Here is a 19,712-nt window from a genome sequence, read left to right as displayed (position 1 = left end):
TGCTTTCCTTTAACATACATTTGTTTCAGTGATTTTGTTGCTGTTGTTCTTTGCAATTGGAGGTGAGGGAAAGAGAAGACTGGGAGGCTGAAACAGTGGATTTTAGATGATTGAAGAAAATGTATTTTTTTAAAAGAGTTTTCACAAAGAACTAGATAATCTTTACAATATTCTATCCTGTTAAGACTACATTTGGAGTATTAAAAAGGACAAAAATTAAACTGGAAAACATCTAAAGAGAAAACAAGGATAGTGAAGGCACTTCAGGCCACATAAAAACATTTTTAATGTGTTTTACATTTTGCAAAGTATTTTTCATATATTATCTCTTTTTTAGCTTTATAACAATATTCCTGTGAGGAAGGTACTATATTTTTATTCCTGTCTTACAGAGAAGGAAACTGAAGGGGTAAATAATTTTTCTGTTTTTGTTGTTTAGTTTTTCAGTCATGTCTGACTTACTGTGACCACATTTGGGGTTTTCTCAGCAAAGATACTGGAGTGGTTTGCTATTTCCTTCTCCAGTTCATTTTACAGATGAGGAAACTGAGGCAAATAGGTTTGTGTCTTGTCTACGGCCATACAGCTAGAAGGAGTCTGAAACCAGATTTGAATTCAGGAAGGAGAATCTTCCTGACTCCACGCCTGGGTCTTTGTCCACTATGCCACCTAGCTGCCCTCTGGAAACTGAAAGGACCCAGAAGAACTAAATAACAGAAGTAGAATTTGAACCTGTCCTTCCTCCTGATTCTAAATCTATGTGATCCTGCCTCATCAGATAGAAGCTGGATCAGATGGCAACTAAAGTACTTATTCAATTTCAAGATTGTCAGAGTTCTGAAACTACAAGATAACAAATTAAAAATATTTATCACTTCGTAAAAAAGTGAAAAGAATGCACCAAAAAAAGTGAATTTGGGCTTACAAAATTTTAATTGATAGGTTCATGATAAAAGGAATGTTTTACGGAACCTAGCTTTTAAAATGTGACCACAAACTACAGTTAGGTTTTTGTCTATCTGTAGAAAAAATATTTGGTTAAAAATATAGAGAAAATTGCACTTACAATATGTTGGCTAAAACTACGAAATTTTTAACAGAAAAACTTAAAACGTGTCAAGAAAACAATTGTTTTAAATAATTACAATCAATATTACCAATATACAATTGGTATAAATTCAATTATAAAACACTCCTTCAAGGAAATAAACTAGAGAGCTATTCAATGCTCATAGTAGGTCTGTGTCTATATATTAAAAGTGATAATATCTTTCATTTTTGAATTTAGTGTCATAATAAAAGATAAAATATCTTATTTTGATTATATAAAATGGAAAAGCTTCTGCATGAAGAAAATGAATAGAACAGAGAGGAAAAGCCAATTGGGAAAATATTTCTACTATCTCTAATAAGTACTGGATATCCAAGAATTAGAGACAACTAGAATAAATCTTGAAGAGCAAAAACCATTTCCCAGTGGATGAGTGATCAAAAGACATAAATGTTTCTCAAAAGAAGAAACACAAACTATTAAAAAACACTTGAAAGAATACTCCAAATCACTAAAAAAAATGGAAATGCCAATTAAAACAACTCTCGGGCTTCATCTCACACTCAGAATGATACTAAGAAAATAACTAAAATTTTTATATAACTTTAAATAATTGCAATTGGCTTGGTAAAAACATGAAAAGGTGTAATCATCCAGATGAAGTACTGTCAATGCCTTTGGTCAGGAGTCATAGTTAACACTTTTTTTCCCCTTATATTTGCAAAAGTGGCATATGCTATAAATATAGCAAATTAAATGAAAATATAGTGGCCTCACACATTTAAAGAGAGCAAAAAGACATTGGGGGAGGGAGGTATTCTGTATTTCATGCCACCTGAATATTGGCTTCTGAATCTCATCCTAATTCTGTTACTTTTTAGAGCATTCAACCTGGAAACTAAAACACCCTGAATGAATCAATCACAGTGATTGAGCTTTCAAGATCAAGAGGTACTAGTCTTGAGATCTAAATATTAAAATCATTGAATTGACATAATTTTCATTCACCCTTGTTCACTCTTGCATTTTAGCTCATTTGATAAAATATTTTCTCAGCAAGAATGCTATTTTTCATCCCCTTTAAAACTGACAAGTAGTAAATGAAAGAGGCAGGAACGGGACTGGCTGTTAACAATTAATTTATCACTAAATTTTAAGTTTTGCTACTTGAGATGGTGGAGGTTAAACAAACGTTCATAAGATCATAGAAATGGAGATGAGAGAGACCTCAGAGGTCATTTAGTGCAAATACCTAATTATACAGATGAGCTAACTGAGGCCCATGGAGGGAAAATAAAGAACTCATTCAAGGTCACAAATAATAAGCAGCAGAGTCTAGTTTAGAGTGCATGTCCAAGTGTGACGCGAAATCTGACAGTCTTTCTACAAAGTCACATATATCACAAGACTACTATATGTATTGACATAATGTAAGACAGAATTATAACTTAGCTAGGAAGAAAGAGAGAGATAAAAACACAATTTTTTTAAATTAATGACAAAAATGTAAAATCTAATACAACAATATATAAAAAGTAACAAGTAAAAAGTAAAAATGATGTGACTGGACGAATACATAGGAAGAGTTATTACTGTGGGTCAAAGTAGACAAGGAATCCTATTGTACATAGTGAGATCATGAGCAAATTTTTATGGAAATATTATTTGATTAAAGGAGAAGATGAAATAAAGACAGAGGACACTCTGGTAGGGTAGACCACATCATGAATTAAGGCAGAGAGGAGGGATGCTCAGGGCTTGTTGGGGAGGGATAATCAGACAACGAAAATGATAGGAGCAGGCATTTTTTATCTGTATGCCAATACTTAGTTCATAGTTAAAAGTAAACTTATCTTCTTAAATTTCTTCAAACAGAAAAGTTATCAAGCCAGACTATGTATATAAAGTAAGAAGAGAATTAGAAATTTGGACAAATACCTGCATTATTTAACTAATATGAAAACGTACTTTGGATTTCTAGCTTTAGTTAACTACTTTGTTGCTGTATACTAATTAGATGAACTGTATTGTTAGTTTCCCAATCTCCATTTTATTTTGTATTGCTCAGATATGCTCTCAGGAAAACATTTCAAAAAGCAAAAATCCCACCATCTTACCAAATTTCTAGAGTTAGTTCACAAGGTTTCTATTTATTCTTATTAAAATGAGGAAATATTTGACTTTTCATAATTATATACTTATTATTCTGCTTTTAAAATTATTCCATGCTCAAGGCCCTAAATTACAACATGGATACCTAGTGAGCTAAAAGATATGTAGGTTTTATCAGTAAATATTACTTTGTAAAGGGATTTTTTTTTACGGTTCACTAAATGGACCAATCACCATTCACATCTGAAAACATCAAAGGGATGACTGCATAGTGCGGAATATTTTGTATGCCATAAACAACTTCCCTAGTCACCATGTTTTAATTTTTGACTTCAGCTCATGTCTCTCTAATTTGAGGAAAAGGAATATGAGAAATATACACATTTCAATAAAGTGCCTGATTAAAGACAAGGTTTTTCATCTTCTATTTCCTGAATATATTCTGGCTACAGTAGAATACCATGTTTCCAAATGGTAGTTTAGATTTTTCCAAAAATTAAATTTTTATTCTTAGTTTGTACAGTAATAAAAGTACTATCACATATAAAGGAATAGTACTTGAACTGTTAACAGTAAGGCACATCTTTGAGCAAGTCACTTGTTGGGATAGATCGGCTGAAACATCTATACTCTTTCTTGATTCTTCTTACAGATCACAGTCTATATTTCTGAGGTGGTTGGATAGTCGTGGATATAGTCTATGACTATCAAAGCGAGTTTCTTCTCAGTTCAAAGCAAACTGTCTCTGTGTGCTTATGTGTGTATTTGTGTGAGTCTATCTGTGTAACTGTGTGTGATGGGGAGAGGGTTTGTGTTTACTCTTCTCTCTTTAGAAATCTTTCTGATTTACATAAACTGATGCAGTGAAGCGAGCAGAACAAGGACAACATTGTACACAGTAAATACAATATTGTGTGATGATCCACTATGAATGACTTACCTGTTCTCAGCAATACAATGATCCAAGAAAATCCCAAGGGATGCATGATGAAATATACTATCTGTTCTAAGTAACTTGTAAAACATCAGTTGCTCATGGGTAGGCCAAGTTAACATAATAAAAATGACAATTCTATCTAAATTAATGTACTTATTCAGTGCCATACAAATCAAACTACCAGAAAATTAATTTCTAGAGTTAAAAAAAATAATAGCAAAATTCATCAGGAAGAACAGAATATCATTAATGAAAACAAATGCTTGGGAAGGTAGCCTAGCCATACGAGATCTCAAATTGTAGTATAAAGCAGCAATCAGCAAAACCACTTGGTACTAGCTAAGAAAGAGAGGGGTAGATCACTGGAATAGTTTAGGTACTCAAGACACAGTAGTCAAAGATCCCAGTTTCTGGGATAAGAACTCACTGTTGGACAAAAATTGCTGGGAAAACTGGATAACAGTGTGGCGGAAACCGGGCATAGACCAATACCTGATACCATAAACAGGAATAAAGTACAAAAGGATACATAATCTAGCTATAAAGATGTACTACAAACAAATTAGGGGAGCAAGGAATAGTGTATTTGTCAGATTTATGGAGAGTGGAGAAATTTTTGACCAAACAAGAGATAGAGAACATTTTGAAGTGCAAAATGGGTAATTTGGATTACATTAAATTGAAAAGGTTTGCACAAACAAACCCAATGTAACCAAGATTAGGAGGGAAGCAGAAAACTGGGAAAGAATTTTTGCAACTAGTGTCTGTGATAAAGGCCTCAATTCTAAAATATATAGAGAACTGAATCAAATGTAAAAGAATACAAGTCATTACCCAATTGATAAATGGTCAAAGGATATGAAGAGGCAGTTCTCAGAGGAAGAAACTAAAGCTATCTATAATCATATGAAAAAAATGCTCTAAATCATTATTGATTGGAGAGATGCAAATCAAAACTCTGAGGTACCACATCATAGCTATCAGATTGGCTAATATGACAAAACAGGAAGATGATAAATATTGGAGAAGATGTGGGAGAGTTGCAATGCTAATTCATTGCTGGTGCAGCTATGAGCTGATCTAATCATTCTGAAGAGCAATTTGGAACTATGCCCAAAGGGCTACAAAAATATACATACCTTTTGACTCATCAATACTGCTTCTAGGGCTGTATTCCAAAGAGATCTTAAATGCAAAAAGGTCTCAGGTGTACAAAAATATTTATAGCAGCTCTTTTTGTGGTGGCTAAGAACTGGAAATTAAAGGAAGGCCCATCAATTGGGGAATGGCTGAACAAGTTGTGGTATATGAATATAATGGAAGACTACTATGCTATAAGAAATGTTGAACACTCAGACTTCAGAAAAACCTGGAAAGACTTAAATAAACTGATGCTGAGTGAAATGAGCAGAACCCAGAAAACATTGTACATAGTAATAGCCACAGTGTGTGAGGACTGTTTCTGATAGACATAGCCCTCCGCAGCAATGCAAGAACCTATAACATTCACAAAGAACTCGATGCAAAATGCTATTCACATTCAGAGAAAGAACTATGGGATCAAAACAGTAAAATGAACCAGACTATTTTCTCTTGTCTTATGTTTTCTTTTGTTTTTTCTCATGGTTTCTCCCCATGGTTTCTCCCATTCATTTTAATCCTTCTATGCAACATGTCTAATGTGAAAATGTACTCACTAAAAATATAAGTGTAGAACCCATACAAGATTTCATGCTGTCTTGGGGAGGGAGGGGGAGAAAATTTAAAATTTAATTTAAATTAAATTAATTTTGTTTTAATTAATTAAATTAATATATACATATAAATATAATAAAATATGTAATTAATAAATTTTTTAAAAAACTTTAAAAAATCACTTATGGAAGTGATTGTTGAAAACTGAAATCAAATAAATTGATCAAATTTAAAAAAAAATAATGTTTCCAGGGAAAGAACTGATGGAGTCTAAAGATAGATCAAAGCATATCATTTTTCACTTTCTTTTTTCTTTTTTTTTTGGTTCAAGTTTTCTTCCATAAAATGACTAACATGGAATATGTTTTAAATGATGGCACATGTATAACCTCTATCAGATTATTTAATGCCTGAGAAAGGGGGCAGGGGAAGGAGGAAAAGACAGAATTTGGAACTCAAAACTTTTTTTAAAAGAATGTTAAAGAAATTTTTTACATGTAAGTGGGAAGAAAATAGACCATTATCTTCCAAAAAACATATCTTTCTGATACCATCTATTACTACCATTTGTCAATCTGTCATCTTTTATCTCCCTGACATTTTCTCCCTCCTCTCTCATATCTATGTGTAATCTAAACTAGTAGCATACTCAAATACCCAATTTAATTAATCATTAAGCTTAAATTTTAAAATGAAATCTACTCTACATGACCTCTGAAATATCTTCAAATGTAAAAATGATACCTTAAAAGGGATCCATTTTTTGAGTTCAATGATATTTTGACTGATTTTCATTTCAAAAAACAAAGATTAGGTTCTTTAAAAAAATTAAAGTGAAGTCTAAGTAAAGGCAAAAATCTTTACAAAAGTAAATAAAATTCCCTCCATTAAAAACAGCAACTCATAGTTATGGTAGTACTTCTCTGGGAGGAAGGAAATCAAGCATCAATATCTCCCATTATCCAGATGACAAAACTTAGGATTAGAAAGGATCAATGACTTTCCCAAGGGCATACAATTAGTACATCTTGGATCCAAGTCTTGAGAACCATCGTCTTCTGAATATAACCAAACTTCTCAGGGATGAAGCCCATTGGTTAAATGCTAGCCTATTAGACATCAGGAGCCATCCTTTCACTATATTCTATAGAATAGATGCATTCTTCAAAAGTTTAATAAGTAATAAAAGATTCTTGGCTTTTCCCCTATGTTACATGCAAAAAGAACTCACAAAGAAAATATTCTAAAGGGTTATTCTTCTTTTCCTTTTGGATTCAAAAAAATCAAATGTAAACTATTTCCTTTCTTCTTGCCTGTATTTACCATAGGGTTCTAATTTTGAAATTGAGAACATCTTAAAGAAGCCATAGACCATGCTATAAGCAGAGGTTGTAATTTTGAAAATTCTATGTTAATTTAGCTAAGAGCATAGAATCAAAATTTGCAAACTGCAGTACTGATATTCTCTGAAATAACTAAGAATACTTTTTTGATTTGCATAGTCTAGAGCAAACAATTCTGGAAAGGATGTCTGGGTCTTCCTTTGCATGTCACCGTTTCTTCATTATGTCACTACCTTATCAGTCATTGACTTTTAACTAGATCTCTACTTTTTCAAGTACAGGTAACAATATTATTGAGATGCTTAAAGACTACAAGCATCATATGTACTTTCTAATGAGCTATGTTGAGCAGAAGCATTTTTAATTAACAGAGAATGGGGGAGAAATATATTTTCAAAGTTGGATTTTGCACAATTTTCCATATCAGAAACAAAGCTGAGAAGGAATTTATAAAAACTAAGATTCTCTCTGATAAGGACACTGTAAAACTAGAAGATATCTGTTCTATTTGCAGTATGTGACAGCTGTTTGGTTAAAGGAATAAACAATTCTGCTTTATTTCTGTCTGAAATAAGCTGTGGTTATTCAATTCAAATTCTCAGGAATATCACACAAAGGATTTGTGTAACAACAAGGAAGAGTGTTAGATCGGGCCTCAGATTAGATCTGAGGTCCCTTCCAAATCTGAGATTCTATGATTAAGTATTTACAAAGTGTCTATCTACTTAGGCATAAAGCACCATTTTCAAAGCCTGGCCCTAGAGGCCTACAGTAACAAAGTGTCACAGAATCTTCCAAAGTTATCTTGTCCAACCTGTACTTGAATAGGAATCTCCCCCTTGGCCCCCCACAACATGCTTGAGAAACTATCATTCAGCTTCCACTTTAAGCATTCTCCCCAAGGTAGCCCATCACCCTTTGGAACAGCTCTCACTGTTAAACAGCACTCCTTTACATTAACCCAAAATCTGCCTCCACAGTTTTCAGCCATTTCTCTATGTTGTCCCCTCTAACCAAAGGATGTCTAAACCATCTTTCTACATGAAAGTTCTTAATGTAGTTGATGAGAGAAATGATTGTTTCTCTCACATTAATAGTTAATTATTAATAAGATGGGAAAGATTCCCAGATTTTTTCCCTGTCCTATTTCCTTGTCCAGTCTCTCATTTTTCTCATCCTGGGTATTGCTACTCCACCCAACTAGCTCAAGCTTGGGTAGGGTATATAGATTCTTTGTCTGGATTGCCCATGGTAATCTCAGCCCCTCATTGGAGTGACCTCAATTCTCTTTGTAAAGTTAACCTCTTATTAAGTGTTAACCAATCGGAGTTGACTGCCACCCCCAGGAACACTCCTTTTCCAAAGACATATAAGCTGTTAGCCATGAGGGTCTTTGGCATTTGAGAATGTCACTGACCGTTTATTTAAAATGCTAGAATTACTAATAAAGTTATTAAATTATCCAGAAATTATGTCTCTTAAACTTCTTAAACATGACACTGAAGATGGCATACAGAAATGAAACTGAGAAAGATCATCCCCAGACCATATGATACAGGAGTAAATGCCAAAACAATGTAAGAGCAAGTAAGCTAATGGAAGAAGTAGGTCAAGGCTTGCATATCAAAGGATGAGCAGGATTTGGATAGGGGTAAAGTAGCAAAAGCTCAGAAGTAGGAATAAAGATGTGAAAAGTGGGGAAGACTGACCTCATTTAGGCAACCCTCAACAGGACTCTACATAAAAAGTGAACCATATAAAAGGAAGAGAAATTCTAAGAGACTTAAAAATCCTAAAAGAACAAAGGTGGACTACAGGAGGAAAGTAGCTATGAAGTCAAGAAAATGAGATCTCTTTATGAAGGACCCAGCTGATTTTATTAGAGAAGAGTTTTATAAGAAAACTGACACTTTATTGATCCATTTTTTAAAAGGAAGCAAAAAGAAAAACCCATACATTAAAGTTTGGGTTTAATTTGCCACCTAATTTTTACATCCGTTAATCTAGACTGAAAGTAATTTGTTAAAGACTAACCAGAGTTCATTGAAAATGTAGTTCAAATTAACATAATTGTTTCTTAAAGTCTGGGGTATTTTTTTTACCTGGTTGCCAAAGAGGTTGAATCCATTAATTGCTTCTAGAGCTGCTTTTGCTAAGCCAACAGAGCTGGAAAAGAGGAAGAAAAAAAGACATTTGGTACTCTAACAATCTAGGCACAGAAATAAAACCCAACATCTGAAAAAGCCCTTTTCCTTTGTTAATACTCTTCTTAACCAGAGGAGCAATGACAGAGATCATCCCTTTATCATTTTTACTTGTCCTTTGCTGTAGTAAGTGATCATTTTGGAGGGGAAATTCTGGTTCACCTTCATCTAGATTTTGGGTCATGCTCTTGACAGTAAAAGGATTTTCAGTATTAAGTTCTAATACCTAACTTAAAAGAGTGAACTTGACAAGAAGGTATAGGGTAGGAAAAAATGCTCACTAATTATTATGTTAAAAATCATCAGTTTTAGATCAATGTAATGAAACAATCTAGGTGGAAATTTGGGGGGATAGATCTAATACCTTATATACTTACTATTGAGTGCAGACAAATATATCCATTCAAAGATGGTTTGTTCAAGAATATGATAGAAGGTATTTAATGCCATATTAATAGTCGCAAGAATTTAAAAAAAAATTTTTTTTTAATTTGTCTTCTCATTTCTCCACTTCTCTTTTGGCAATTCATGTAACATATTTTTAGTGGATTGGGATTCTTAGCCTAAGGAATATATTCTAATATATAATACTTCATAATTCTGTATATAACATTAGAAGGAAGAAGTGAATTTATATTTACATAATGCTTTTAGGGTTCACAAAGTACTACCTTCACAACTAGTCTCAAGACATTTCACCCTTCTCCGCTTTTCCAGGCCACTACTACTGCCCTGTTGGTAATAATAGGGTTATATTGGGAATCAAAGGAGAAAATACTTGTAAATCACTTGGCACAATATCTGGTACATGGCAGATGCAATATGAAAGTTTATTGTTGTTATTATCATCATCATCATTTGATTAGTCTCACTTTTATTCCTTCAAAATTGTGACCTTGAAGTTAATGAAATCAATATTACACTGTCCTCTGCCCTTGAATCCCTTATCCTCTTGTTCTATTACCATTCATTCCTGTCCAAAGCCCATGCCTGAATTATTTCAACTATTAGTCTTTTCAGATCCTAATCACATGATATTAAACTATTCTGATGGATTTCATACAACTCTGCTGCTGTATTTCATACATCTATCCCACGACAAATTTCAATAACTTCATCTCAAATGAATCCTTATTCTTAGACACCAATCCATTTAGTTTTCCATGCCTGACTCTCCATTGTGCACTGTATCTTCCTACAGCTGCTGTTTCAAATCTCATTTCTCCTCAAGCCAGCTATACCATATAACTGACCACCCTCCTCCATTCTAGACAGTCTACTCTTTCTGGGTTTAGGTAACGCTACTCTGTTGTGTTTCACTGGATTTCACTGGATGTCAGATTGATCTTTCTTGGTCTCCTTAGTAGGAGAGTTTCCAAGTCCTGCTTCCTATATGAGATATATTCAAATGCCTTGTTCTTGGTGTTCTCTTCTACATTCGATCTCAGTGAACTTATCAGTTCCCATTTGCTCAATTATCATCTCTATACAGATGACTCCCAAATCTGCATTTTCAGCCTTCACTTCTTTCCTGAGTATTAGTCCTGTATGTCTAACTATATGTTAGACAACAATTAGTCCTATATGTCTAACTGCCTACTTGACAATCACCTGAGTATCCCATAACTGAAACTCAACATTTCCAAAGAGAACCCATTACCTTTCCCAATAAACCCACTACCACCTAAATTCCCTGCTTCTGTTAAAAGCCACAATCATTCTTCCAGTCACCCAAGTTTACAGCCTAGAAGTGAAGGTCTCCTTCTCTGGAAAGGATGGGACTAAGAAAGGAAAAGACTAAGTTGTGAAGGGGTTTAAATGCTAAACAGAGGACTTTATAGTTGATCTAATAGGGAATAGGAAGCAACTACAGCTTATTGGGTAGGGGAGTAATGTGGTTACTTAAACTTAAAGAAAATCATTTGAGCAGCTGAGTGGAAGATAGATTGGAATGGGGAAAGACTTAAAGAAGGGAGACCAACTAGAAGATTATTATATTATATCACATCATATCATGTATTAAGATATTACTATTATTATAACAGTCTAGGCCAGGGGTAGGGAACCACATGTGGCTCTCTAGGTCCTCAAGTGTAGTCCTTTGACCGAATCCAAATTTCACAGAACAGATTCTCTTAATAAAAAGATTTGTTCTGCAAAACTTGGACTCAGTCAAAAGGCCACACCCAAGGACCTAGAAGGCCTCATGTGGCCTTGAGACTGCAGGTTCCCCACTCCTGATCAAGGCAAAAGCTGATGAGGGTAATGGTTGTGATAGCGGAGAGAAGAGTATATAGAAGAGAGGACTTCCTACTGTAAAGGAAGAAATTACAAGATTTGACAACAAGAAAGATATGTGAGGTAAGAGTCAGAAGCTGAAGAAGACACTGGGGTTGTTAGAGAATTTGCATGACTAAGAGGATGATAGTATCCTACACAGTTAAAGGAAAGCTCAGAAAAAGGTTTGAAGGTAACCTGTGTAATGGCCAATCAGTGAAATAAACTCAGACTAAGGTTATAGCTTTCACAATGGTACCAAGACAAGTTTTGTGAGAGTGGGTAAAAATGGCTCTCCCTAATATCATCCTCAATATTAGGGCTATAGTTACTTAGTAAATACTTCCTGAATTAAATAGAAAAGAAGGTATTTAAACTGTTATCTGAATGCCACATGTTGAGTAACCAGATCTAAAGATACTTCACCAATATTTAAATTCAATAATTTCTAGTTATTTTTATCCCTGTGCAAGATATCTGGCTCACTTCAAAATGGAAGTTTCATTTTGTAGGCAAAGAGAGTAAATAGGTAATAGTATACAAATCAGTTTAGTAAACATATAAACAGTTAGTACCTACACAAATCTAGTCCTAGACACCAGGGATCCAAAGTTGAAAAAATAACTTTTCTGATTTCTAAAAGTTTGAAGTCTACTTGGAAAGGTAAGTGATAACTGCATTAAGTAAGTAGGATAGAAGGTAGAACATGACAAAGGTAACTAGAAAAACTTGAGATCTCATTTGCTTGAATGACTGAGAAAGTCTTCATGGAAGAGACAGAACTCAGTGTTGTTCACTCTGATGAAAAGGACTTCAATAGGGAGGGATAAATAAGTAGTGTATTGCAGACAAGATGGATAGTCTACACAAATGCAGAGCTGGAGAGAGGGGAGGATGAATTCGAGAATTAAATTTGCATGGAATAAAAAGCATGTGAAGGACAGTAGTATGCAATAAAGCTGGAAAAGCAGATTAATATTAGAATATGAAGGATTATGTCAGCTAGTCAAATTCTATTTTGTCATAGAGGTAACAAGAAATTCTTCACATTATGGGTTTTAATGTAGATTTTTCCCCCACATTCACCAAAATAGTAGCATTTTTTTTGTAGTATCAAAAACTAGAAACAAACTAGATGCCCATCAATTAGGGAATAGACAAACAAGTTGTGGTACATGAATGTAATACAATACTACAGTCCTACAAGAAATAACGAAGATAAATAAGGAGAATAATGGAAAGATGTACCACCAATTGCTGCAAAGTTCTAAGCAGAACGAAACTAAAAAAACCATATGCATAATCACTATAACATAAATTAAAAGAACAACAAAACATGCAACTGAGTTTTTCAAAATTATAATGGACAAGTTGAGTCCCAAAGAAATATAAGAAGGCATGCAGAAGTAGGAGATTATGAATGTGAAACACTGTACCTAACATCAAACTCTTTTGATCTATTAATTTGATCTATCAATTTTGCTGAACTAGAATTTTGGCCTTTTTATTCTTTAGTATATAAAGAATTGATCTCTGGAAGAGAGAGGAATGAGGAATATATTAGGAAATGTGGGTAAAGTAAAAATAAAACATATTAATAAAAATATATTTAAAAAACTAAAAGACTAGTCATGCCTAACTCCTAGTACCTAGAAGACTGGTAGATCACTTGAACTTAGGACTTCTGAGCTGCAGTGGGACTAATGGCAACTGTGTGGTTATACTAAGTCCAATACCTATATGGTGAGCCCCCAAGGTAGGTGGATACCAGGTTCCCTCAGGAAGGACAACCTGACCCCATTGGTAATGGAGTAAGTTAAAGTATCTACGCTGATCAGCTGTGAGATTGCACCCAAGAGCGGCACTTATACTTCCAGCCTAGCTAAGATAGGAAAACTCAAAAAAAATCCCCTTATTTTACAAGATCACACAAATAATTCAACTTAACCTATTAACAGTTGCTCAAATATTTTGTTATATGACAATTCAATGTTATTGAAATATAACGTATTATCAATTGAGGGATATGTATAAATAAAAGACTCTTCCTTTTTAATATATGAGGTAATAAAACTGACCCCAAGTTACTCATAGAATGAGTTGTTGACTTTTTTCCAGGAGTAGTGATAGATTTGTATCAATCCACCTATATCCTCTCTGTTGGAGTTCTAAGCAACAGTATTTCTAACAGCTTGAAGGGTAAAGAATACAGTCAATAAGGATATAGATGCACAAAAAACGTTAAGTTTAGAGCTACTGTCTATTTAATTCAATAAAGTTTTCTTTAGCAGCTACTGTATGAAAGACAAATAAAAGGGTTATAAAAATGAGAAAGACATGGTCCTTGCCCACACAGAATTTAAAATTAGTAGGGGATATAAAGTACAGTAAAAATTGTATTTTGTTACTTTAGTTACCTTAGACAAGTCACTTAACTTCTCTGGAATTCAACTTCTTAGATGTAAACTAAGAAGCTGGACTAGAAGATCTTCAAAGTGTATTCTAAATTTAATTTATGATTTTACAGAATAATTGAGAAAAGTAAAAAATAAAATCTTAAAAACTTCTGGCTCGGTGTGGAGTTAGGTTATCAGAGATGTACATTACAAAGGGTTTACATGGTGGAGAGGAGAATTATGGTGATGTTAAAAACAAAAGACAACAAAGCTGTTTTTGGTTTTTTTTTTTTCAGAGAAAGATTACAAGAAGAAAATGGCATTTGAATTGGTCTTTGAATTGTAGGACTGAAAAAAAGCAGAAAGCATTCCAAGCACAGGAAATTATATAGGCAAAGAGACAGAGGTGGATCATCTCTGATATATTAGCAAATAGACTGGAAAATAGACTGTTAATACATCACAGAGGACCCTGAATGACAGAGAAAAGAATTTGGATTTTCTGTAGAGGTCAGGAAATGTGGGGCTCCTGAAGATTTCTAAGTCAGTGATATTATTGGAGTTCTACAATGGGAAGATTCATGTAGCAGTAGTGTGTAGAATGGATTGGAGAGTTGAAGAGACTATAATTAGAGATACCTGTTAGGAGTGTTAAGAACATAAATCCATAATGTCAAATTTACAAGCTTTTACTGTAATACTGCTGGGAAGAGACCTGAGGCCAGAATTCAGACTAGACAATTTCTCCCAAAAGAACAAGATTCACAGACATTTTTATACATTGAATGAGAACAAAAGAAAATTATCAATTAACATATTAAGAGTTCTCAGAGAAAAAACAGATAAAAATATAATTCAAAAAAGGACATCAAAGCAGATGCAGTTGCAATTAAATCCCTTGAATTATTTACAACCTTGCTGATAATCAACACTTTCATAAACAGTTAAAACAAAGGGGTGTTCTATGTTTAAAATTACATTCCAAATTCCTGAAGTCACTCTAATGCCTTCTAAAGGTAAGGCTTACTTGCTAAATGAACAATTAGAGCTTTCTCTTTCTTTATCAAAAACTTATTGCAAGTAGTCCAAGGCAGAATTTACAAGATCAATTCCATAGGTAGCAGTGGAAATGTAAGCAAGGGAACAGATATGAGAAATATTGTAGAGGAAGCAACAGGACTTGGAATCTAAAAGGAACTAGGAAGAGAGTTTCAGGAAGAGAAAAAAATTAAAGACAACTCCAAATTTTCTAACCTAGGTAACTAGAAAATTTTGGTATTATAAAAATAAAGAAGTCGGGGGAGAAATAAGTTTAGCAGAGATGATCGTTTCAGTTTTTAAATAGAATGCTAAAAGCAACATTAAATGAATCAAATGTTATGGAGATACCTGTTTGATACTTTAGTGACTGGTTACTCTCTTTTTTAGGAAGTTGGGAAAAATGAGAAAACTGCATATGAGACACATTTCCAATAAATTAAACCAAAAACTTCAACCTAATGTTTATTACATCTCTACAGTCATACAATGACTTAGAAATGAAAAAACGAATTATGCTTTTAAGTGTAAAAGCTCTTCTTAAATTTGGTGTTTGATGAACTTTGACACTGGAATACTAGTCTCAAATCATTCATTTACTAAATTCATTTGTCCTTATGCATATATACAAACTCAAAGCTTGGAGCCTGATGTACATTTTGCATGTGGGGGGAACTTAGGAGTAACAGTACCCAAATGTAACTGGAGCTGTTATAACATCAGTGATTAAAGTGGTTTTAAAAAATTACAGATTTTTGCTGTGTTCTGATTACACAGATAGGGTGACCCAAGATATATCACTATGTTGAGGTGGGAGGAGGGGACAGAGTTAGAATGAAAGAAAAGAGAAAATGAATTTCTGAAAAGAGCATCAGAGATGGGAAGACTTTCTAAAAATAGTTTTAGAAGAAAAAAAGTGTTAGGGATGACAGGTACTCTAGGAGGTACCAGGAGAGACTACAGAACAAACTGGGATAGGAGGATTAATAGGAATCTGTTTTGGGCATTGAAAAGCCATCTAGAAAAGAAGTATTATGAACTGATTTGGAAATTTAGCAGGAAAGGCATAAAAGCTACTGTTTGGGGAAAACAAGAACAAGTTTTCATAGAGAGGATTTAGGAAGAAATGTCTTTTTAAAGTGCAACATCAAAAGTCAAGGTTGTTATCTGTCTGGAATTCAAATGATGAGGGAGAAGTAGTTTTTATTTAAAAGGAAATAATGATCCGGAGACTAAGAAAGAACAACTGAGTAACTCAAAGACTTGGTCTTAATCCCTGCGATCAAGGGTTTTACATTCTAATCAAGAGGGCAAAGTGTGGAATATGATGTCAGTAAACAAGTATAATACAAGGTAAGAAGTGATGGATATACCATGGTACTGTCAAAATATATATGGAAAAGAAGAGAATGCATTCTCTTTAGTCCAGGAATATACAGAAAAGGAGGGAACACACTCAAGTGAGGGGATGAGGGAGGACAATACAGAAGTGGTGCTTGGAGTTAGCCTTAAAGGAAGTATGAAAGATAGCAAAGATAAGGGAAGGTATTGTATGTATAAACACAATAGGACAGCAAGGTCATAGTCTGTTGGAAAGCCTGCTGAATTTAAAGTTGTGCTACATGGGTTCAAATCCCAAATCTTGTTGTTGTTGCTGTTGTGTTTGTCTTTTGTTTTTGAAGAGAACCATGACATCAAGATGATGACATGACTTGCAGCTGACTTTGATTTGAGGGAGAGAGGGCTGTGCAAGGTCACCAGCCCTACTTTCTCCTCCTGAGTCATCTGGGTCCAGTAGCTGGATATTCATCAGGATGCCTGGAGATGGCCCAGAATGCAATGTGAGACCCTGGTCCTTTCACGCTAAGGTCTTATAGCATTCTCACTTTGAGTGAGAATTCAACCCATTCAATGAACAGGCTTCTTTAATTAGTTGCTCAAGGGATGGCCCGTTTCATCAAAAAAAAAAAATCAAATTGGGAGAAGAACCTCAGGGTTCCTGGGTAAAAGAGAAATAATTACTACTTAGTATTTACATCTACTCTGTGCTAAGTGGGTGGGGACTTGTTGTCCAGTCTATGAACTCCAGAGTGAATTGGGTTTGAGACTTGATCTTTGAGTACGAGGTATAGCCAGTAAACCCAGAGGAAAAAAAGGCAGCTTTTGGGGGGTGGAACACTGGAGGAGGAGGAAGAGGAGAAGAAAGAGGAAGAGGAAGAGGAGAAGGAAGAAGAGGAAGAGGAGGAGAGCTGCTACTCACTCACAGGTTGTACCCAACTTTTCTACTTACCACCTGTGTGACTTTGGGCAAGTCAATTAACATTACTGGTCCTCATTTCCTCATCTGAAAAATGATGGGATTAGACTCAATTATTTCTGAGGTCCCTTCTAGCTCTAAACTGGTGATTCTAAGCTCTTGTACCTGTCTACTACATTCCAGAAGCTATAGGACCACACATATCCTTCATCAATTCCACAACTAGTCCTCTAGGTACAGAGGCATACGAGAGCCTACAATGAAAAATCATAGGGCAGTCAGACCCAAGTCTGCCACTACACAGTCCAATTTATGCAAGACATATGTGTATGTGTCCATACACACGTTTATACATACATACACACATATATATATGTGTGTATGTATATATATATACAGTAGAAATTAGAGTGAATTTGAAATAAAAGGATCATAGTTTAAGGTGGCCCTGCCACTTCTAAGCTGTGTGACCTCAAATATGATCTCAAGCAATTTATCCTTTCTAGGTCTCATCTTCCTCATAAAACAAAGCGGTCTGAGTGGATGATCTATAATATTTTTGTAGCTCTGAACTAGTTGATAGAACCTTTATCATATATCCTATAGAACTAGGAGGAAAATGCCAGCCCCAAATCTATCTATTGTCACAGTCCCTCCTTTGGAGGTGACAGAAATCTCAGAGTGCCAACTGCTATAATGGATTCACACCCTTGCCACTGAAAAGGAGATTCTAATTTTACTTTGTACAACAAAGAAGACATTTGAAACTGTTCTAGGGAGGGCATGGTAGGGGTGGGCAGAGGTGAAGAAGCTGAGTTCAGATATACTTTTTTAAAATAGTGAAAGGAAAAGAGTTAGAAATGTACAAACCAAAAGTTGAAGCAATGTACCAAGAAATATCAGGTAAGCAATGTCAAACATTTCAGATTTTTCATCTAGCCCAATAAATGCAAGCTTTACATTCTGCTCAGCTCAAAAAACATGATCTGTTGAGAGGGGGATTGATATTGCATACATAAGGTAGCTAGGAAAATATCACAATTATCTGTTAGACCATAAAATAAAACTCTTAATGATTGACTAGACTGACTTGCAGCTGCTACAACAGAACAAGCTGAAGTCTGTATTTCTCACTAGGACACACCTACTTCACAGGGTTAATGTCATATTCACTAGTTGTTTTCTCTGCTTGCTTAGTACAGGTACTGCAAGACTGAAAAGAAAAAAAAGTAGTTCAAATATCTTATAAACAAAGAAGTCAGAGTAAGAATAAGCCAAAAGTAAGTGGTTATAAAGGGATAGTTGAAAAAAAATCTATAAAAATATTGATTAGACAAATCTCCACTGATATTGTCCTCAGATGTCTCTTCTTGACAAAAAAGTGACCCTGAGTTCTCAAAGACTATGGCAATGAAGTGAAAATTCTGGCTGGTCCTACACAGATTAGAAAGGCACTGAGTTTGGAACTAGTTGTTTTAAACCTCTAGCAAACCAGACTAGCAAAGTTTTAAGAAGCTAGTGATTTCTTATTTTGGTCAGAGAAATGAAAAAGTTATAATCAGCACAGGTTTCAAGAGTACATATGCAAATGAAACATCTGAAGCGTTAGATACATGAAAGCAGAAAGCCACATCATTTTGAGGGTGGGGGGATGACAGTTTCTTCACAGGGTCAAATATGGGGACTGGATGAGATGATCACAAAGGCCCTTTCTAGTTACAACAACCCATGACTCCATAATTGTAAGTGAATTAATTTTAGTCCTATTTGAGTCACTTATTTCCTTATAATTTGGTTGCAGCTTAATTTAGACGACAGCTCAATTTAGGAGATAAGATTCAATTTGACAAAAATTCATTAAGAACTTACAATAGAGAGTACTCAGCTGTAGGAACTGGAAGAGATACAAACACTAAGGACGAAATCCTTAGAGCTAATAAAATGTGAGAAAGAAAACATTTTTTAAAAATTTTGATCCTTACTGATAATTGTATTAGTTTAACTTTATTGCCTCAGTAAGGATTCTATGCTAAACATCACTTTATTTTTCTGGAAATAAACACTTTCCTGAAGATTGTTAGGGTTAAAATTATGATAGAAATTATAATTATATATTCCTATTGATGTAGATTGAATGAGAAATCAGGCTGAATCTGTATAGGTCCCAATACGTATTTGGGAAGCTGGAATTTTACAGTAGCTTAATTTCTTGTGCTTTGTTTCTTTTTCCCAGAAGTAAAGAGGGATGGCTTCCAATTAATCTAGGTTTTGCTGTTTCTCTTTGACCTTTTGACAAATAGTCACACCATGGTGGCCTTGAATTGATACTTTCATTTTAAACTCTGACATCCATTCTTGACTATATAGGAGATAAGATTTATTGAGCTATAGTCTGTAGTTGA

At 34.4% G+C, this 19,712-nt stretch overlaps 1 protein-coding gene across 4 annotated transcripts in view; it reads right to left on the bottom strand.

Moving 5' to 3' along the window:
- PHKB (phosphorylase kinase regulatory subunit beta) overlaps window positions 1-19,712 on the bottom strand; it is a 248,296-nt gene that overhangs the window by 130,050 nt on the left and 98,534 nt on the right. For all 4 annotated transcript variants that reach the window (XM_072632135.1, XM_072632137.1, XM_072632134.1 and 1 more), the window contains one exon: window positions 9,241-9,304. In XM_072632135.1, coding sequence (XP_072488236.1) covers window positions 9,241-9,304 — 64 coding nt within the window. The remainder of the gene's footprint in view (window positions 1-9,240; window positions 9,305-19,712) is intronic.

The sequence above is a fragment of the Notamacropus eugenii genome, chromosome 1 (assembly GCF_028372415.1).
Source record: "Notamacropus eugenii isolate mMacEug1 chromosome 1, mMacEug1.pri_v2, whole genome shotgun sequence".
Classification (NCBI taxonomy): Eukaryota; Metazoa; Chordata; class Mammalia; order Diprotodontia; family Macropodidae; genus Notamacropus; species Notamacropus eugenii.
Note: the sequence above shows the minus strand (reverse complement) of the source record. Positions and strands in the feature narration are given on the sequence as shown.